This window comes from Aegilops tauschii, chromosome 4, assembly GCF_002575655.3.
Source record: "Aegilops tauschii subsp. strangulata cultivar AL8/78 chromosome 4, Aet v6.0, whole genome shotgun sequence".
In the NCBI taxonomy this organism is placed as follows: Eukaryota; Viridiplantae; Streptophyta; class Magnoliopsida; order Poales; family Poaceae; genus Aegilops; species Aegilops tauschii.
In genome coordinates this window covers 34,136,696-34,158,680 of record NC_053038.3, presented here as the reverse complement: position 1 = coordinate 34,158,680, position 21,985 = coordinate 34,136,696, and the positions used below count along the sequence as shown (strand labels likewise).

Genomic DNA, 21,985 nt, shown 5'->3' with positions numbered 1-21,985 from the left:
CCCCCACATCATCCAGCCATCGAACAATCTCGAACAATCTGCTGGCCGCTGCCGGCGCCGTCCAACCCGAATGCCTCCTCTCAACCCCACATGCGACCACCACCAAGACCCCTCCTCCTCGCTGTCTCCTCCACCACCTTCCCCATCTCCCCGAGGGAGACCCCGACGCAGACCTCGACAAGTACGCCGCCGACCCCTCCGACGCAGACCTCCGCAAGTACGGGCGCTGTCCGTGCCCGGTGCCCCAACGCCTCTTCTGCCTCCTCCCTTTCCTGCTTCAGCACCCCCATCGCCCAGCACCACAACCTCCCTTCCCCCGTCTCCTGCGTCGCTGAACTCCGCAAGTACGCCGCGGCTCCGCGCTGCTCACCCACGGCTGCTCTGATGTGATGCTCGGCTACTGCCTATCCTTGCCAAACCTTTTTGACTGGAATCCTTGCCAAACCTCATCGTGCCCACCTGTCCGCATCCCAACTTCAAATTTTATATCACCCAAATCCGTGCGCCTATCGTGAATTGTCTGGAAAGCACTCTGCTGTCCGAATATAGATCAAGTGGGCAGGCCGATGGAACTCATGCTGCTTGAAGCCTCGAAGTACACCCCAGAAGACACACACAAGTCACTCTCACATCATCAGATCGAACGGAGTGTGATGAGGTCGAATTCACTGCCCTTTGCTGCTGATCTGCTTCGTCAAGGATAAGGCATGGGCGTTGATGGTGGTAACAGATGGAACTATCTACTGTGTTCAAGGTGTCATTTTTCTGCAACATTAGCTATTATCCATAGCAGAGTCCGATGTAACAATGTTTGTTTTCACTTTTTCCGCATAATCTTCTTGTGAAATGGAACTTTAAAGCCCTGTTTGGAACAACGGGTGTGTAAAACATAGGAATATGAGCAAGTGTGTGAATGAAAAAGGATCACACCTGCAAAGCAAAGGAAACCAAAAACCAGCGTTTGCTTGGTCGCAGGAAAACAGGGGAATGCGCACTCAGTTCCCTGAATATTTATTTCCTTCCACAGCGATCTTGCACACCATTCTATTCAGTCTTCCGCTAAAAAGTTGCATCTGAGTGGATGCTTACAATACTAAGAAAAAAAAACTAGACCAGTAGGGGGAGAAGCCCCTACTGATTTTTATTATTAAGAGAAGGAATGTGAGACAGCAGCGTACGAGCAAACCTGCGTCGGCCATGAGACACACCGCCTCGCTGTCCACTGGGCTAGGAGCCCATCCACCTTACAATACTAAGGGATGGGCACTGATAGGCAGGAATTTCTTTGGAACCCTGTTAGCAGTTTCCTATCTTCTAAACGCTGCGTAGGAAAAAAAATAGTACCCCAAATTTATTACTTCTATTAGATGATGATGCCGGGGGGGGGGGGGGGGGGGGGGGTGGGCCTGCTGGTCTCCCCTGCCTCCGCCACTGCGGTGAAGTTGACATCAAAACTGGAAGATGCAGGTCCTTGTATGGTTCTATAAAATGTCCGTCAGTTATACTTTGATAGGTACGTCTCTAACCCCCAAACTGAAAATGATTAGGAGTAACCTGCTGAATTTTCTTAAATTTGCTTTGGAACGTAGTTAGAAGAGCTTTGCACACCTTTCTCTTGGACAACAGTTCTTTTGTAGAATATTTTTCAATTGATCCATGATCAATGAAAAATTCTGACTACTTAGTTCCTGCACTGGTTTCCTAGCGAGTCACAGTTAAATTTCAAGCTCCAGTGGGAAGTTATTGTGCTTCATTTGGAATACATAAGCTCTCTGATGTTACACCTGCACTTTTGTACATGTCAACACAAGCTTGAGACAGCTTAGAGTGTCACTACTTACCAATAAATTTGGCACACATTTAGGAATTGCACGCTGTTTTGCAGCTGAAAGTGCCGAGTTAAATCTAGCCAATTAGGAGTTGACGAGTCGTTAGTTCTCCCACAAAATAAGGAACCATCTAAGTTTAGGGTCTGTCTAGGACACATCTAGATGTGACATAGTTATGTCACATCTAAACTGATGTCCACTCTGTTTGTGGTCTATTTTTTTTCGTCCTAGTTTTTTTTGTTTCTTACTGCTGCATTATATATTTGTGGGAGCTTAGATGTGACATCCTTAAAAAACATCTAGATGTGAATTAGACAAACTTCTAAGTTCATGTATGCAATATATATCTAGGCTCTAATAAAGCAAGATTTGGTTTGTTTAACATCCTGATTTTTTTAATTGAGCAAGAATAGTTTTTCTACTTTATCTTCTTTACATTAATATCCAATGTGCAATTTTGGATCTAAATCTCAGCTCTTAAGCTCTTAAGTTAAGCATATTCTCTACTAAAATGAGTTATGAGACTTACTATGCAATAGGAGAACTGCCATTGGGATGAAAGGAATTATCTTCTGTATTTTGAGAAAGAAAATTGTATTCTTGTTAGATTGTGTATAACATTCCTATTAGCTTTTGTGTTTCGAACTTTTGATTATTTTTGTGCTAACCTTACTCCTTGTCTTATATTCTAAATGGTTTCAGTTTTTATCCCAATTACACTACTTGATTTTACCTTTTTCTGTATTTTCCGGTTCAATTTACACCAATATGTTGTATATGCCAAGTAGGTATGCCATAGCTACTTAAAAGTGAGAGCACTCTGCTGGATGGAAGCACCACTCCTTGCCCGAAGATAAGTGACTTTGGTTATTTTAAGGTATTCATCCTATTAATCTGGTTGGGTGGTACCTGATTGCGTGCTTATGTGTTGGATGTTCTTATATAGCATTGCTAGAATCTAGACAACAAAAATGAACCATATTACTGCAGTTTCTTATAATAATCAGAAGTTGTAATGGATACTAAATTTTCAACCGATTTGCAATCCTTTTTTTTCTATTATACAGACATTAGTTCATCATTCTCAACCAAAATCAACTGTTGGAACTACGACATATATGGCTCCTGAAGTTCTGTTGAAGAAAGAATATGATGGCAAGCTATGATCCATCCTCTTTGTGCTTTAAAATGTCTCCTGCATACTCTGCCATCTGGTGTTGTATCGATATGTGAAAATGTGTTGTGTGTGCAAAAAACAGTTTGTTAGCTTGGACTATTCACTTTTTGGTGTGCTTTCTAATTAGAAGTTGAAACAACAATTCAATTATGCATGTTATTGGAATGTTATGTTGGAAATCCATTCAGGAACACTTTTTGGAGCCTTTTAGAACATTGGAACGGGCTCAAACTGTAGGAATTTTTGATGAATTATACTGTGTGCGCGCGTGCTGCTGGCACGGGACCTCATTGTCCGTGATTTGTAAAAGCTGGCATTCCTAGGTCATATGTTTATCCTTTTTTAATTTGTAATCTTCATCTATATTCAGAATTGGTTACGTATTAATCATCTGTTGTGAAGCAAGAATTCTTACTAATTCACACAGAGTAGTCTCTCAGATCAGATATCTATGATTTGTGGAATGGGAGACCACGTGCACAGGGAGGCAGCACAAGGTGGAGAGGAAGCGCCGTTGAAGTAGAGCCCGTTTGGAGCAGAGCTAAAGGTGTGGCACTGAAAGAACAATTTTTGAAGCTTTTTGAAGCATTGTTTTTTCTTTTTGCAAAGCACTATGAATGTTATTACTTTGCACACCACTGAAACACTAGAGCATGTTAGGCCAATATTTTAGCCTTTTGAATTTCTTTGCCATTTGGGAGTAGGACTTTTTCGAGAAAACGCAGAAGACTTCGCGTTTCATTTCATTGAAAAGGTGGGGGTGGAGTAGGACTGAATATCCGTAGAAATATATTTGTTACACACCAGATGACCCGCACGGGTCAGTCTCAACACTTACTCCCTCTGTAAACTAATATAAGCCTGTTTAGATCACTACTTTAGTAATCTAAACAGCCTTATATCAGTTTACAGAGGGAGTATTTTGTAAAATATAAACTAATGAATCTTGATGTTCCGTGCAACGCACGGGCATCTTAATAGTGTGGTACAAAAGGTGCACCTTGCTTGTTTATTCAAATGAGTAAAAGGGGGGCTCTTTCTTTAAGAAAAGAGTTTGAGGGTCTTGGTATCACTGACCTAGCTAATATGAATCTTCGCCTTCTTGCTTCCTGGGTGAACAGATATCAGAGAGATGAGGGGAAAATTTGGAAAAGCATTATTGATGCCAAGTACAATACTCATAACCCTAACATCTTTACCTGCTCTGATACTGGTGCATCTCCTTTCTGGAAAGGGGTCCTTTGGGCAGCTAATGCCTCTAAGGTAGGATACTCCTGGAAAGTTGGTAATGGTCAGAAAATTAGATTTTGGGAGGATCATTGGTTTGGTTCTTCCACTCTGTCCACTGCCTATTGGGATTTGTACTATATCTCTAATGAACATGATGTGACCATTGATAAGATTTGGGATGGTGTTAACCAAAAAATCACCTTCAGGAGATGTTTCTCAGATGAGCTTATGTCTCTCTGGAGTGAGTTGTTAGAGATTGCTAAATCCATCACTTTTACTACTGAGGATGACTCTCTGGTTTGGAACCTTAATTCCAGTGGGGTTTACACTGTCAAATCCTTTTACAAGTTTGTGAATTTTAGAGAGTGCTCCCTAGCAATACCCCTGCTATTTGGTCTATTAAGATCCCTGCTAGAATTCACATTTTTCTTTGGCTTCTAGCTAATAACAAGTTATTAACTAGAGATAATCTGAACAAAAGGCAGAATGTGCCTGACAAAACATGTCCTTTTTGCTCGATGGTGGAATCTTGCCACCATCTATTTTTCGGTTCTGACATTTCTAGAGAGTTCTGGAATAATATCTCCAATATTGCTAGCATCAGAGGTGAAGTGAATATGCTTGCTATCTCTGATGGCTGGACTATAGGGAGAAATTTTGCTGCTAATAATATTATCAATGCGGCTGGTCTTTGGGCCGTCTGGAACATTAGAAATGACTTGATCTTTAACCGCAAAATGTGGTCTGGCATGCAGGTTTTCTGGCGAAGAACTGCCTACTTCGTTGCTCTGTGGGAAAAGCTATCCTCAGATCATGTCAGGGAACGCCTATGGTGCAAAAGCTGGAACACCTGACAAGCGCTCCTCCTCCGTTGATGTGGCCGGACCCTGGTTGAGCTTTTAGTCCTGGAGTTAGCCTGATTCACTTGATATATCTCATGTCAGTGGGGGCAGTTTCCTCCCCTGATAACGACTGCGGCTATTTTATCGTTTGCTCACTCAGTAGTTCTGTTCTTTATTGATTATGGCTTGTAACCTGAGTGGAGCTAGATGTTCTTTTCTTTTGTGTTTTAGACTTGTTTTCAGTCTTTGGTCTGTGTCTCGGGAGTCTGTACCTAACTTTGGCTTCTTTGCCTGCAATGGAGCCGGGGCTTTTAGCCCTTTTTCTCTAAAAAAAAAGAAATACCTCATGCTTTTTATAGTACACATTCCCTTGACATCCATTCCAAAAAGTTTAAGCACCCATGCATTTTGATCTATTTTGGCAAGGCCAGGGCTGGGGAAAATACCCACATTGTATATATGCTTATATTTCAGTTGAACACTTTTGAGCAAGTTCTTTATTTTGCCAGTGCGTAGATGTGGAAGACCGGCATCCGATGGCAAGATGTTGATGTGGCGCTAAGCATGGCTGATTCATGGAGGTAGAGTTTGAATTCACTTTTCTATTATTCTTAGGACAATGGAGTAAAGTATATGTGATGCTTATCCTATCAATGCCATTGCATTTCATCAAATGTAGAGTTTCAGTGTTTAGTTTCTTGGTGATCTCTCATAGGTTTATCTGTTCTCAGAGTTATGTATTGTCTGCAGATATGCCACAATTGCTACCGGAGGCCATGATGGATTTGTGGTGGGATGGCACAACCAAGAAGAGTTGTATCAGGTGACTCAGTGATAGTTTTGCTTTGCGAGTATGATTATCTGAAGTGTTCTGGGTGTTCATGCATGATCTAATGCTTTGAGCGCAATACTCAAAGTACGTATCAAGAATTGTTGCTTTGTCGTTCAGTAAGGATGGGCATCTGCTTGCTGTTCCATTTCGAAGAGGGGGTAAAACTGTAAGAGAACCTACCTTTTCTGTTGCAATTTCCCTACAAATTGCCTGCGCTTGTGAGAACCTCATAGATATAATGCATACTGTTGTAATCTGCTGGATATGCTTTGTGAATGAATACTATTTGTACAAGTTTACACCAACTTTGTACTAAAATTAGTATAAAGTTGAGTCACTTATTTTGGGACGGTGGGAGTATGTTGCTACACTTGTAACTTGAACTACATGTTAACAAATACACCAGCACACAGTGACACAGAGGAGGCGCGCCGCCGCGCGCCCCTGCCACTCGTTTGATACATAAGAGAAGTTCGATAACACGGAGTACATGCTCCGTACTTGTACAAATGGTAGTAATAGATTATTACAAGCCTTGAATGTCTTGTCCAACCAAAGAACTATTACTACTACAGGTCATCCCATCGAAGAGTCACCAGCAGAGATGGGACAGATCCTCTGCCCTAGAATCCAACACCCTAGGTCTATCTGAAACCCATCAACAACAACCTAAGCTGTTGAGAAAGGAGACCAGGAGGAAACATAGGCATGGAACCACCCACGGAGGACACACATTATGAAGAAGCAGGTCAAGGGTTATTGTTTGATAGGTAGAACCCCCACACATCACTGACCTGGTCGGCCCAGATGTTGAAGTCGCCACCTCGCCCGACGAGAGAAGACTGAGGATGAGCATGGTCATCCCAGGTACCCCGCGCGCGGAGGTAAATCCTGGCCCCCCTCCCGGCTGGCCAGCTCGTCCGCGAGCTCTGATTCCGGGCATTTGGTATGCTGGGGTAATCTTCTACGCCTGACCCCATCAAGACCACACAGTGATTAGGATCAACACTGTGATGAACATCATAAATTTCATGGCCATTCACCAAGTCCATTGTTCTCCCAGCAGGGATATCACCAATCAGAGCGAATCCACCAGCAATTAATCGAACAATCAGCTCAAGGCGTTTATGGTGGGTGCCATTTTTTATACAGAAGACCTTGCCCATCTTCAGGGTGACAGGTGGGTCGACCCTCTGTCTGAAAGACTTAGAGGTGGTACCAGCCATGGGCGAGGTGTCATAACCTACACCTTCCGTCTGTGTGATGTGAACGATGCATTCTCTCCTCTTGTATTCCAGGTACTTATATGGAACTTCCTCGTAGCCAAATGCTGTCAGAAAGATTCGAATGTACTTGATGTAAAGATCCTGATCACTCAACTGCTGGCCAGGCTGAGCTTGAAATAGAAGAGCTTCACGGATCCTGCGCTTGAAATCCATAGCAGTCAAGAATGCGTTCGCCACGCATGTACCTGCAAAAAAGGATACATTAATATAATATATTGCCCAGGCAAGGCAGCACCCAACTAGAAATCAAGTATGCTCCCTCCGTCCCTTTTTACTCCGCGTATAACTTTTAGTCAAAGTCAAACTACACAAAGTTTAACCAAATTTATATTAGAAAATATAAACATCTACATTACTTAAACTATATAATATGAAAATACATTTTGTGGTGCATCTGAAAATGTTGATTTCATATTATGAATATTGATATTTTTTAATATAAAGCTAGTCAAACTATGCAAAGCTTGACTTTGACCAAACCTTATATGCAGACTAAAAAGAAACGGAGGGAGTACATATTCAATCGCATTAAACCAACACTTACATCGTAAGCCCATTAATTAACACTAATTAACTAACCTAAGTCTAAGCCAATAAGCAAATAGTCCCTCCGTCCGGAAATACTTGTCATCAAAATAAATAAAAGGGAATGTATCTAGATGTATATTAGTTCTAGATACATCGATTTTTATCTATTTTGATGACAAGTATTTTCAGACGGAGTGATAGTTGTGATTTCTTTCCTCCTTTTAAGTACGTCAATCTCTTGTTGGCTGAGCAATATGGGACTAAAAAGAAAGCAGAACTATTCTGACGAAAGCAAGATTAACTAACCTACAGTAAGTCCTAAGCCCATAAGCAAGTAGTTGTGATTTGTGAATCGATGTGCACGTAGGACCGGCTGCAAAGCATCTCAAGCACGCAACCAATACACTAGCGTATCAATTGTGATTACATACCAAAGCATGCCTTATATGTATAAATGGATGCCCAGGAATAGGAAACAGCACAGCGCGCGATTGAAGGCGGTATTTTAGAAACGCCGTGATCATTAGGAGGCGTTCTTCATAATCGTGTTCTTCAGAATCACCTCAAAACATCTACTGGTTACAGGCTATTCTAAAAAACGCCTTCTAAGCTACCTAGAATCTGAGGCGATTTGGAAAAACGCCTGCAAAGCTACCTAGAATCAGAGGCGATTTGCAAATACGCCTCCAAAGCTGCTTACATTCTAAGGCGGTTTGGAAAAATGCCTTCAAAGGTGCATACAACCGAGGCAGTTTGGAAAAATGCCTCCTTTCCACAAGCGTGTTATAGTGTCCACCCGAAAATCCTAGGTTTAACCATAATTGTACGATTTCTACATATTTAGCAAGGAAAGCCTACATTAAGACCTGGCCTAGGCAATCACCACCTAGTTACGATCTGTCCTAATTGTACGAGCAGCAGCAAGAAATTAAACTGAGTAACTTGTATAATTACTAGTAGCAAGTCGGATGTTAGTACTTACCATGGTCTCCTTGATTCCTGACGAGGCAATCAAGTGATTGCCTATTCACTTTGGAGCCCGACATAGCCCAGGAATACCCTGTTGGGTTCTGCGCATAGCCACAATTTATGTTTAATTAGCAATACTGTAGTAATACGAGGCAATCAAGTGACACATTATTCAGTTTAGATTGTTAAACTATGAATGTTTTTAACTATACAAACATTGACCTATATGAAAGGTGCGTATAATTATTAATATGCTTGTATAACAAAATTATTTATATTCCCCGCAAAAAAACAAAATAAAATCTATTAATTTTAGTTTTAGTAATATTTATATTATAATTACATATTTTTATTATTCATAAAAAATATTTTAAAATAATATATGAACAATTGTTTATGCTCCACACGTTTCTAAAATAAAACGAACAGTTGTAATATACAAAAAAATAGTTATGAACTTTTTTTTAAAAATGTCCACCAATTTCCAAAAACAGAACATTTTTATAATTATGATTTTTTAAAATATTTTTATTATGATTATAGAAATGTTTTTATCATTTATAAGTAGTATTATTTTAGTGTAATAATACATGAACAATATTTGAAAGTTGTCTTATTATTGAGATTATAATTTACATACTGTCTATAAATTTCAGAAAAACAAAAAAAATGCAAAATGGGCCGTGCGGAACGGAGCTTTAAAAAAAAAAGGAACGCAGCTTTTTGAATGGTTGTTCACAGCTTACAACTTGCAAAAACTAAGGAGGTGTTTGATTCGGCGCTGTAAACGCAAACTAAGGAGGTGTTTGATTCGCCAGCCCGCCACGGACCAGGGCGAGAAGTTGACCAGGAAGGGTGCACTGGTGCACGTGCGCGGCTTCGCCGGCGACAACATGATGACGTGGGGGTTCCAGGTGGGCGCGCTCTCCGGGTGCGGCCAGGAGGTCTACGGCCCCTACCTGGTCCACCTCGGCGCCTCCACGTCTCTGTTGCCCGGCAGCTCCGCGGTGTTCCAGGAACGGTGCTGCGGAAGCTCGGTGTGGGGGAGAGGTGCAGCATTGTCGGGTTAGGCCACGGCGGGTCCTTGGCGTTCGAGATGGGCCACGGCACACCCGGGCCTCGTCTGCTCCGTGGTCGTCTCTGGCGTTGACGCGCAGTAGAAGTAGGAATCGGGGAGACAGAGAGAGGGATGGCCGTGAGCTTGGCGAGGTCCGTGCTTGAGCAGCGCCGTCGCCGACGAGGTCACGGCTCCGAGCGTTGCCAAGGTGGAGTTGGGCCCGCGCGCGCGAGAGAGAAATGGGCTGCGACGGATCCGGCTGTGAGTGCAAACATATCACGGGCGCCGCTACTCGTGATGCAGAGCACGGATGGGCGGAATGGACAGCTGCAACCATGGCCAGCGGCACGGCGGGTGCTATTGTTTTCAGCAGAGGGATCTGTGGCGGAGGAGATTGGGGGGGAGGAAGGCAAACAGGCAGTAATGTAGTACGTACGTATTATGGAGAGGAGGACTAACCAGTTTGCCACATACGCTGCATGCAGTGCAACGGAGGCAGCCAGAGAAGAAAGTTGTCCGTTGGAGCGTTTGCCACATTGAGCGCGCCAGGATGCTTTGCTCGGTTCGTGCAGATCCACTCTTCTGCCGTAACTTGACGTGTAACTGGGTCCTTGACTGACCACAGAGCCCTGGCATCAAGTTCCTCGAGCGTGGGAGTAGGACACGTGACCATAACAGGATCGGGGGGAGCCAACGCCATCTGAGGAAGAAACAACAAAGTATACAAGGTTAAAAGATGATGCATGGTCTATACTAAGCTGGAGAGAAAGAGGGGGAGAGAGATAGAGCGCACCGCCTCCGGCCACCGGTAGTTGCACTTGCACGCTTGAGTGAGTCGGCCACCAGCCTCCTTCTCTTCCTTGCTTTCCTCTACTTCTCTCGGCACTCCACCTCTCCCTCTCCTCCCTCTCCTCTTCTTATCGTGGCGTGGGTGCCTCTGGGCGGAGCGGCATTAAATGGAACTCTGGCCGTGGGCATGGGCGCTTTTGTAGGCATTGGATGCTAGCGAGCGCCAGCAGCCCAGCACCGTCCACTGTTTCAAGGCAGACCCTCGCTTCTCATACGGTTGCATCAAATGCAAGTCTGCTGTGTGGGCATGGGCGCCTCTGCCTATGACCCATCAATTCCATCTCTCTGGCGTGTTCCAGTCGGCCAACCTTTTTCACATGCAGGGGAGGTCTCCAGCAGCGAGACTGCGAGAGGCATTGCATTGGTGGTGTGACATCGCTCTCATCGGTGTTCGATGGTGGCCGTAGCTGCGGTAGACCGGTAGTGGTAGCTATGGTCTTTAAAGCGACATGGAGGATTTTGCTGGTTGGTATCTAGCCAAACATCATATTAAAGCTACATATATGGAGCATATATACAGCCGCCATCTGAGGAACAAACAAAGTATATAGGTTAAAAGATAATGCATGGGTCTAGTACTAAGACTGAGAGCAAGAGGGAGGGAGGGAGGGAGGGAGGGAGGGAGAGAGAGAGAGAGAGAGAGAGAGAGAGAGAGAGAGAGAGAGAGAGAGAGAGAGTTGTCACAAGGCTGCCCTGCTGGCGGAGCCAATGGGTGGCATGGTCAAAATCAAGCCGTACGTTGCATCGAGTTGCATCGAGAGACAGAGGGTGGGAGAGACTGGTGAGATCAGAATCAAGCCGTACGTACGTTGCATGAGAGAGAGAGAGAGAGGATGGGGGTGAGGTCCATGCATGGTCAGAAGAGGCGGGTAACAGGGCGTGTCCTCTGCAAAGAGAGCCTTGGTTCTTGGTTCAGTGGTTGGGCATGTGGTTATGCAGCCTAGCGACCCGAGTTCAATTTCTAGAATTGACAGGTGATGCACATGGGTTTTTTCTCGTTTATTGAGGATCAAGCTTGGTGTGTGGTGGAACCTCTCATCAAGAAATATCTTGATACTCATTTAAAAAAAATTCTGAGGATCATGTTTATCTTGGTACTCATACTAAAATGACCGTATGCATCCCTGGTTGGTGCAGAGGTCGGGAAGTGAAAATCTCTCCCATTTTTAAGATACAACGATCTTACTGGGAGTCTCTGCGTATATTGGAGACCACGCCCTACCCCTCCCGCGCCACCACCCGCGAGGCGGCCGGGGAGGGCGCCCCGATCTCCTCCGCTCGGCCCCCGCTCCCTCCCTACTCCCCCTCGCCGCCGCTGGAGGGCGCGGCCGGGCGAAGCCCGGTCTGCGCAGGCGGCGGCGGGGCTTCCTTCGTCCCCTCGCGCGGGTGGTCAGGCGCGGGCCAGATCCGCCGGATTGGTTGGCGGGTGCGGCGGCACGGCGTGCTGCGGAGTGGTCGGCGACGAGCTCCTGGCGGCGGTGCGGCGGGCGTCATGGTGGTGGTTCTCGCCTCTTGGCGCGCGGGGCAGACTCCGGGGCGGCGGCGCGGGCATGGATTCATCATCTGTTCCTGTGGGCGCGGCCTCGGCCTTCCCTGCTCGGCCGACGGGTCTCGGTGGGGGGGGGGGGGGGGGGCTTCTCCCTGCTGAGATCTGGCTTGCGGGATCTTCCAGATCCCGGCAAGGATGGCGGCGACCCGTGCACGAGAGATGGAGGTCTTCGATCAGATCTGGGTGAAAACCTGTTATCGGCTATTGCCAAGGCCGGCGATGGCGACGCTGTCTGCATCGTTCCCTTCCTGAAGGCATCGTCGTGGAGAAGTTTAAGGCCACTCTCTGCTACCTCCGGGGGAAACCCTAGATCAGTAGATCGGATGACGGCGACTCTCTGGTGTTGTTTCCCCCTGGGGGCGTCATTCTTGGAGGTGCACACGGGCTCGAGGGACTAGAGGACGACGACTTTGGTGGAGCGGTGCTTCATCTTTCACATTGATGGTGGCGGATCTCGGCGGCATGGTGCTGTGGAGACTCGGCGTCTGATGCGCGGAGATGGACTCGTGCAGGAGGAGGAAGTTGTCTGGCGTCATGGGGACGTCGATGGCAGAGTGGCCAGACAAGGTAGAAGCCTTAATATGATCTGAAGACGGACCTGTGGAAGATGGCGGCGACGACACACGAGTGCGTCTGACCGGATTGTGCCCCAGACCCGATATGTGGCTCGGCTGGGGCTTCCGAATGAGTTTCGGCTTCCGGCTCTTGATATTAGGCTTAGGTGAGTGGTTTGGGTAGTGGCCCAGCTAGCACCCCCTCATCATATTGGATAGGAGTAGCGACATATGTTGCCAAGATGATGGATTCAGACACATTGTTGTAATACTTTGTACGATCCTCGAGAATAATCAATAAAGTGGCCGTATGCATCTCCCAGATGCAGAGGCCGGGGTCCTCCTCCTTTTCTAAAAAAAACAGGGCGTGTCCTCTGTGTTGCAGCGAATAGCATGCTCGACGATGCTAGGTTCCGTCCAGCAGTGAGAGAAATCCGTGTCACTGTGTGTGTCCTTGTGAACACTAGTTTTGCATTTATTATGCCTGATGCATTGGTGATGTAACATTCGCTCTCATCGGTGGTGGCAGTAGCAGCGGTAGTGGTAACTATGGTCTTTAAAGCGACATGTATGATTTTGCTGGTTGGTATTTAGCCAAACATCATATTAGAGCGACATGGAGTATATATACAGCTAGCTGCTATACACATTTGGCAAGTGTACAAATTCCAAATTATGAAAAGTTTGCTCACATGATTTTGACAAGTGCAAGTAACTAAAGCTTGCTAATCCATCGTCAGGCTAATGTAACACAATTAGTGTTCGATAGTTTGTAATATTTATTTTCTTAATCTAATCTGAACACTAAAAACATTATGGGAATAACCTTTTGTGCTCTTTATATTGCCAGTTACATTCAGAAGGTGTTTCTTTCAGAGAAATTTGCCCGTCACGTGATTACGCCGTAATAGGAAAACGTTGCTGGCGTTTGGTAACTCTATCACGTAAACGCGTCCCTCCGTAAATGGGTCCGGCCCAGTTATCGATCGATACCCCCACCCCCAACGTGTAACGAGCCCATACCCTCCTCCTACCACCGAGCCATCTCCTCCCCGCACGACCCTGTCCTTCTCGTCCGTTGCCTCCCAATCCCCTTCCCTTCCGGCGCCGGCGCCTCCCTGATCCACTTCGAGCCATTAGTGCCTCCCTGATCAGAACACGGGAAGAGTTCCCTGCGGAGATTGGAGCAGGGGATGGTGCTTGTTATCGGGAAGGCCGACGGTGCTTGAGATCGGAGGCGGCCAGCAGCGCACATGCTTGGGAACGGCCGACAACACTTGATTGTGGGGACGGCCGGCGGCGTTTGAGATTCTGGGCGGCTAGGCCAGAGCAAGAGTCGGCCATTTACGGGGACCACTAACGGCGGCTGGCGAGCAGTAGGGTCGAGCAACGCAATGGTAATCAATTCCTTTCCCTGAACATGAACCAAACAAACCGGGGAAAAACTCATTACATCTTCTTAAACGCTGTGATCTGATTACGTTTACATTATGTTACCATTTCTGTAGTCAAACACCTCCTCAGTGTAAATACAACCCAACACAAGAAGAAATGGAGGCACTTGGCCCATGCAGTCTGCGAATTCTCAATTAGAGAGCAATGCAGATATAAAAAAAAATCCATGCCATTTATTAGGCTAAGCATTCATATAAATGGTGTAGAATACTAAAACTGACATTCAACAATACTAAGAGTGTCATTTACATTCAGCAATACTAAGAGTGCCGTTTGCATATACAGAGATGACAAGTACACAACAAAAACATCACTTGGTTTGAGCAATCAGGTTCAACTTAATAATAAGTAAAATTGACTCAGACTTGCAAATTTTGAGATCAACAACACAAATTTAGATGCCTGTTGGTGTTCAAGGTAGCGGCAACTGGCAGCCGCATTTTTCTCTTGCCATTTAGTTGACTTTCATTCTTCTTAGACTACCGCTGAACTTGGTGACCAAGATCATGGGTTGCTGTAAATAGTGTAACCCATGGTCTCCTTCAGAACATGTTGCTTGGTAGCCGGTGGTGGCGTGCAATCTTATCTCTGGCAATAAAAAATGTGGAAGGGCAAATACTACAAAATTAACCGTCCAACGAACATGTCCAGATCGACTCAATTTCGCCATTTTAAATCCAGTCACATATGTGTGAATGTAACCAGTAAAATACACATTGCAAGATCGGTCTGTGCTTCATCACAATTCACAAATTGCCCCATTTGGTTCTGCTGGCTTCATTAAACAACATCTATACTTAAACTGCAACAGTGAAGACAAAATCAGACCTATCGACCACCCAGTACCATATTCATGAAGGTCACTGTAGCTGCAGCAACAGAGAAGGCTGCCCTGCGTATGGAGCCAATGGATGCCATGGTCAGAATCAAGCCGTACGTTGCGTCAGAGAGAGAGAGAGAGAGAGAGAGAGAGAGAGAGAGAGAGAGAACATGGAGAGGCCACTGCCTCGGCTCCAACACCGTCGCGTGCATCGGTAGATGATGCTCGGCCCCAACGCTCCTCGTCTTTGACCACGCCTACGCCTACCTCCTCGTCGGTCCCTCCACCGCGGTCTGCTTCGCCGCTGACTCTTCCGGTGTGTCGCTCGTCCACCAGCTCGACTGCATCGTGGCGGCCATGGCGCTCTATGCTGAGCTCGACGTGTCCGCGTAGAAGCTCCCCATTTGACGAGGCCCGCAGTGTGTGTGGTGCGAGCTGGTGTGGCACGTGCTCAGCCACCGGTACAAGGTGGCTGGACTCGAACTTCATGGGTTGCCGTCGGCGTGGAAGCCAAACGCACACGAGGTGTACAGTGATGAAAATGCTGGCCTGCGCCCCTGCGTATATGGAGCCAATGGGTGGCATGGTCAGAATCAATGTTCTGTGTGTTGCAGCGAATAGCGCACTCGACGATGCTAAGGTTCCGTCCAGCAGTGAGAGAAATCCGTGTCACAGTGTGCGTCCTTGTGAACAGTGGTTTGGCATTATTATACCTGATGCTTGGTGATGTAACATTCGCTCTCATCCTCTGCAGCCAGTAACCCAGAGCCCTAGAGCCCTAGAGTTTTGCCACAGTGCTGCTAGCTACAGGAGTTTGCTCGTTTGCTCTATCGGCTTTACTTCTCGGCCGCGTTTGCTCCTCGGATGACGAGTCCTGCTCCGGCTCATCATACGGAGCCAATCGGTGGCATGGTCAGAATCAAGACGTACGTTGCAGAGAGAGAGAGAGGATGGGGCCGTGTCACAGTGCGTGTCCTTGTGAACATTGGTTTGGCATTATTATACCTGATGCTGTGACATTCGCTCTCATCGGTGTTCAATGGTGGTAAAATCGACAAATTTGATCTATGGATGAAATCAAATCACAGAATGAACTGTTCATGAAACTATTTCACGCGGCTGATTTTTTTTTGACGCCTGACACGAAAGCGTCACACTACACTGTGCAACGCCTCACAGATAGGCGCTACACGCCTGGCCAGCGTCGCACCCTTGTGATCCAAAAATTACTAAGTTAGTGTGCAGCGCCTGAGAGCTAGGCGCCACACTATACAGTGTAGCGCCTAGCTTCTAGGCGTTGCACTAGTGGTTGCTTCATTTTGTAGTGCAACCACTAGTGCAGCGCCTGAGAGCTAGGCGCCACACTATACAGTGCAGCGCCTAGCTCTTAGGCTCTGCACAATGACTTAGCAATTTTTAGGCAGTCTGGGGTGCAACGTTGGCCAGGCGTGTAGCGCCTATCTGTGAGGCGTTGCACAGTGTAGTATGGCGCCTTCGTGTCGGGCGTCACACAAAAAGGTCAGCCGCGTGAAATAGTTTCACGGGCAGTTCATTCTGTGATTTGATTTCGTTCACAGGTCAAATTTGTCAAATTTGCCTTCAATGGTGGCCGTAGCAGCGGTAGTGGTATGGCGACCCCATTCTGCCCGGTCCCGTCTGTTTAAGGGTCAAAGGGACAAACGAGGTGGCAATGACGGTCCGGACCCATCTGGTCCGTTTTGTGTCCGGGTCGATCCATTTCGAGCGCAAACTTGCGCCGGGTTTGGGTCGCGGCGGACACCAAACGGACGCGCGCCTCGTCCGCGTCTGGGCCGCGTGGCAGGTCGCCACCTATCTCCCACCCGCCCACATCAATGCGCACGCGCGGACGGCCCCGCCTGTCATCCGCCCAGGCGAACGGTCGCGGTCCTTCTTAAATGGGAACCCGTGGACCGGTCGTCGTCCACACTGCCCCACTCCATCCCGCGGCCTCCTCGAAACCCGACAACCCCATACCCCAAACCCTAGCCTCGAACTCGCCAGCCGGCCGCCCGCAGTCATGGGGCTATGGAACTACAGCCGCAAAGGTAAGCACGACCGCGAGGCTGGCTCCTCGTCGGGACGTCGCCGCGGCTCCGTGAAAAAGGAGGAGCCCACATCGCCACCGTGTCGGGCCCCTGCGCCGCCCGCGTTCTCCATCGCGCCCACGGCCGCCGGCGAGCGCGACCGGCACTACATCGAGGCGGCCGTCTGCCGCCGCTATTGGGAGACAAGGACGCCGCTACCCTGGAGCGACGTCCACCTCACCAACAACTGGCACTTGTCAGCCGACCGCGTGCCGATCCCGCCGGTCCCGCTGAGCGGCCATGCGCGCCGCCAGGAGATCGAGCGCCGCCGCCGCCTCCTCCCGGACGACCTCTACTACGACGAGAGGTATGCCCCCGACTCGCCCCTGTGGGACACTTGGTTCCGGGATGAGCACGACATGCAACGGATGTCCTTCTTCGCCGGCACGTCGACGGGGCCGCGGCGGCCACATGAGCACCGAGCGGCTGCTCCCCAGGCGCGGGGCGTACGCGGGTGCGCGGCCTCACGCCCACGCCGTCGCCATCTCCATCGCCACCACCACCTCCTCGCATGACAGCGGAGGAGGAGGCCCGTCTCATGGCGCGTGTCATGGGGGACTCCATGCACACGCACGACGAGCGCCCATGGGAGGGCCTCAAGGAGATGACGGCCCTCTCCGCGGTCGGCGACGTCGTCATCCCCAATCTGGAGATGGTGGCGAAGGAGGAGGAGCCGCCGGTGGCCGCGTTCCACCCGGGCCTGGTGGGCCAGGGGTGGAGCTGGTCGTGCACGACAGAGCAGATGGCGGCCGCCGTGGGGGGCGTGAACTGGTGCCCCACGCCGTCGCGGTCACCGGAGCGGGACGCCTCGCCATGGGAGGAGATGGTGCAGGCACCTGCCACCTTCCAGCCCGCCGCCCCCATGCACCACGAACCGCCGGCCCACCTGTGGACGCCGCCGGACTACGTCGACCTCGTCAGCGACGACGACGACACCGGCGGCCACTGAAAACAACGACGGCCACGGCATCGACTGGCGTGGTAGGAGCGCGCGTGCGGTGTTTTTTTATTTTGTTTTTATGTTAATTATGGAACTGGGCCGTTTAAGTGGACCGTGAAACTGGGCCGTTTTGTGGCCGTGACCCCTAAATATGTTTTAAATTTTTTAACTGCGTTTATTTACTTTTTTAGGCATTTTATTTAAGTTTTTTTAATCACGTCCACCCCGGAAATGATTTGGAGTGCGGCCGCGCATTGGGCGCACCCACGACCCAACGGACAAACGCGGACATGAGCGAACCCATTGCCGCCCAAAGGGACAAAATCCGACCAAACCGGACGTCCGTTTGGGGTAGCCAACTCCACCGCACGACCCAAAATCTATACCCATTTTGTCCATATGGGGTAGAAATAGGGAGAACAAACGGCGGACAGAGGCCGGACAAACTCGCTGCACCTAACGCTGCTACCCCATTTTCACCCCATTTCACGAGCTGTCCGTCCTCGTCATTTCTTCGAACGCGTAACATGCATAGCGAACTCGCCGCCGCGGCCGCTCCTGCTCATGCACGCCCTCGCTCCCGTCGCGACCGCATGCCTGCCGTCGCACCCGACGCGTCGTCGTGCTTGTGCCCTCGCTCCCGCCGTGCCCGCGCGCACGCCTCGTCCGCCCAAACTCGCCGCCACCCGTGCGGTCGCGCCTCCTCGTCGCACGCGTCTTCCGCGGCTGGCCCGCCGCAGCGGCGTCTCGCCTCGCGCCCAAGCATCGGTCCCCCGCACGCTCGCGCTCCGCTCGGGCCGCGCCCCTTCACGTCTGCTCGTCGCCCCCGCGCGCTCGTGCTCCGCTCGAGCCACGCCCCTCCACGTCCGCGCGTCGCCCCCGCGCGCTGAACCCCGCTCGCCTGCCGGGTCGTCCCGCGCCTGCGACCCGGCCCCGCCTCCCACCTGTGCGTCGGGCCTACTCGCCGCTCGCCTCCCGGGTCGCCCCCACGCGCTCGCCACTGTCGTCCCGCGCGCTCACCGCTGCCGTCCCGCGCGCTCGCTGTTGCCTCGCCCTCCCGCGCGCACGCCGCTGCCATCCCGCGCGCTCGCCGCTGCCGTCCCGCGCGCTCGCCGCTGCCTCGCCCTCCCGCACGCTCGCCGCTGCCTCTCCTTCGTCCTCCCTCACCTGCTCCTGCCGAGCGCCGTCGCTCCTGGTCCAGCGGAAGTGGGGCCATGTGCTCGGCGCCGCCGCGCGCAGGGAGTGGGAGGCGGAGCTGGCCGCCAGAGCGCCCGCCGCCCCGTGCTCTCGTGCCCGCAGCGCCATGCGTCGTGGTGGTGGGTGCGCGTGGTGGGCCAGGTACAGAAAAGGAGAGTGTGACAGGTGGGGTCGAGGGCGGACATAGACAAACGACGAGGACGCGAAGACGTCCGCTTTCTGTCCGCTTTGGCCCCAAACCAAGAGCAACTTTGATCTGCAAATGGGGCAAAAGCGGACATAGACCGAACGAAACGTCCGTATGCTCCAGTGCGTTGGGTCGTTCGGTTTGTCCATTTTACCCCAAACGGACACAAACAGACGATTTTGGGTTGATTTGGGTCACGCGGTGGAGTTGGCCTAAGTGGTAAGGCCAACTCCACTACACGACCCCAAACAGACGTTTGGCCGGATTTTGTCCCTTTAGGGCGGCAATGGGTCCGCCCATGTCCGCCTCTGTCCGTTGGGTCGTGGGTGCGCCCAGCGCGCGGCCGCACGCCAAATCATGTCCATGTTGGACGTGATAAAAAAACAAAAAAACTAAAATAATATGACTTTAAAAAGTAAATAAACGCAGTTAAAAAAACTTAAAACATATATTAGGGGCCATGGCCACAAAACGGCCCGGTTTCACGGTTCTATTAATGGCCCAGTGCCATAATTAACATAAAAACAAAATAAAAAATGCCGGCCCACGCGCTCCTGCCGCGCCCGTCGATGCCGTGGTCGTCGCCATCTTCACTGGCCGCCGGTGTCATCGTCGCTGACGAGGTCGACGTAGTCCGGTGGCGTCCAGAGGTGGGCCGGCGGTCCGTGGTGCGCCGGGGCAGGCTGGAAGGTGGCAGGTGCCTGCACCACCTCCTCCCGTGGCAACGCGTCCCGCTCCGGTGACCGCGGCGGCTTGGGGCACCAGTTCACGCCCCCCCACGGCGTGCGCCATCTCCGGAGCCGTGCACGACCAGCTCCAGTGCTGGCCCACCAGGCCCGGGTGGAACGCGGCCACCGGCGCCTCCTCCATCACCTCCTCCGTTGCCACCATCTCCAGCTCAGGGATGGCGACGCCCCCGGCCACGGAGAGGGCCGTCATCTCCTCGAGGCCCTCCCATTGGCGCTCATCATGCATGCGCATGGAGTCCTCGATGACATGCGCCATGAGACGGGCCTCCTCCTCCGCCGTCATGCGAGGAGGTGGAGGTGGTGACGGAGACGGGGAAGGCGACGACGTGGGCGTGAAGCCGCGCACCTGCGTATGCTTGCGAACCTCCCGACGTGGCCGTTGCGGCCCCGACACCGTGCCGGCGAAGTAGGACGCGCGCCGCACGTCGTGCTCGTCCTGGAGCTACGTGTCCCAGAGCACGGAGTCGGGGGTGTACCTATCATCGTAGTAGAGGTCGTCGGGAAGGAGGCGGCGGCGGCGCTCGATCTCATCGCGTCGCGCATGGCCGCTCATCGGCATCGGCGGGATCGGGACCCGGTCGGCGGAGAGGAGCCAATTGTTGGGGAGGTGGACGTCGCTCCATGGGACCGACGTCCTCGTCTCCCAGTAGCGCCGGCATACGTCCACGGACAGGTACTGTCGGTCGCACTCGCCGGCGGCCCTAGGGGCGATGGTGAACGGGGCAAGCGTGGGGGCCTGACGCAGCGGCGAAGCGGCCTCCTGTTTCACGGAGCCGCGACGGCGTCCCGAGGAGGAGCCGGTCTGGCGGTCGTGCTTCCCCTTGCGGCCGTGGTTCCAGAAGCCCATGGCTGCGAGGCGGCCGGCTGGTGAGTTCGAGGCTAGGGTTTGGTGCTGTCGGGTTTCGAGGAGGCCGCGGGGTGGAGTGGGAGTGTGGACGACGACCGGTCCACGGCTTCCCCATTTAAGAAGGACCACGACTGTTCGGCTGGGTGGATGATAGGCGGGGCCGCCCGCGTGTGCGCATTGATGTGGGCGGGTGGGAGGTAGGTGGCCGCCTGCCACGCGGCCCCGATGCGGACGAGCGACGCGTCCGTCTGGTGTCCGCCGGGACCCAAACCCGGCGCATGTTTGCGCTCGAAATGGGTCAGCCCGGACACAAAACGGACCAGATGGGTCCGGGCCGTCATGCGCTGGGCCGACCGGTTTGTCCCTTTTACCCCAAACGGACGGGGCCGGACAAAATGGGGTCGTGCGGTGGAGTTGGCCTAACTATGGTCTTTGAAGCATGAATTAGTACCACATCCACACACCAAACTAACAAATCAAGTTGTTTGGGCTATTGGTTAGCGCGACTGAGATGCATTGCTTAGCTGAATCTAGCCCTTGTTCGAAAGTATTTAGAGTTCGAATCAACCATTTTGGCAAAGTTTAGCTAGATCTAGCCCTTGTTGGCAAGTATTTGGAGATCTAACCCTTTCCGTACCGTCGGGGTCCCTGGCGGTAGGGTTGCATAACCTACCGTCAGGCCTCAAGATGGCAGGTTTACGACAGCCGCCATCAACGAACCGTATTTGGGCTGATGTGGCCTAACGACACTACCGCCTGGGTGGATGGCGGTGGGGTAGCTAAAGCTACCGCCACCCTCCATAGTGGTAGGGTGTGCCAGCCCGTGCGCGTGTGCCAGGGTTCTGTAACAGGAAGTCGACGATTTTTTACGGTAGGGTTTCACACCTTACTGCCAAGTGCATCGGTGGTAGGGTCCTCTGTAATGGAAAACCGCAAAGATTTTGCGGTAGGCCGTGAGAACCTACCACCGCAGTCCCTGGCGG

General features: G+C 50.7%; 1 protein-coding gene and 1 long non-coding RNA gene across 9 annotated transcripts; one reads left to right on the top strand and one right to left on the bottom strand.

The window, feature by feature from the left end:
- LOC109735400 (uncharacterized) lies at window positions 1-6,173 on the top strand. 8 transcript variants are annotated; one of them, XR_012181287.1, is made up of 6 exons: window positions 7-754; window positions 2,618-2,706; window positions 3,439-3,553; window positions 4,992-5,126; window positions 5,588-5,659; window positions 5,829-6,173. It is a non-coding gene; the product is annotated as an uncharacterized lncRNA (long non-coding RNA). The 8 variants fall into 8 exon arrangements; XR_012181286.1 differs by having other exon boundaries at window positions 2-754; window positions 2,618-3,553; XR_005753499.3 differs by lacking the exons at window positions 5,588-5,659; window positions 5,829-6,173 and having other exon boundaries at window positions 2,615-2,706; window positions 4,992-5,439.
- Window positions 6,174-20,597: 14,424 nt separating this feature from the next.
- On the bottom strand, window positions 20,598-21,002 carry LOC141021637 (uncharacterized). Its single transcript, XM_073497487.1, has one exon. The coding sequence runs from the start codon at window positions 21,000-21,002 to the stop codon at window positions 20,598-20,600; it is 405 nt and encodes a 134-aa protein (XP_073353588.1).
- Window positions 21,003-21,985: the final 983 nt, after the last annotated feature.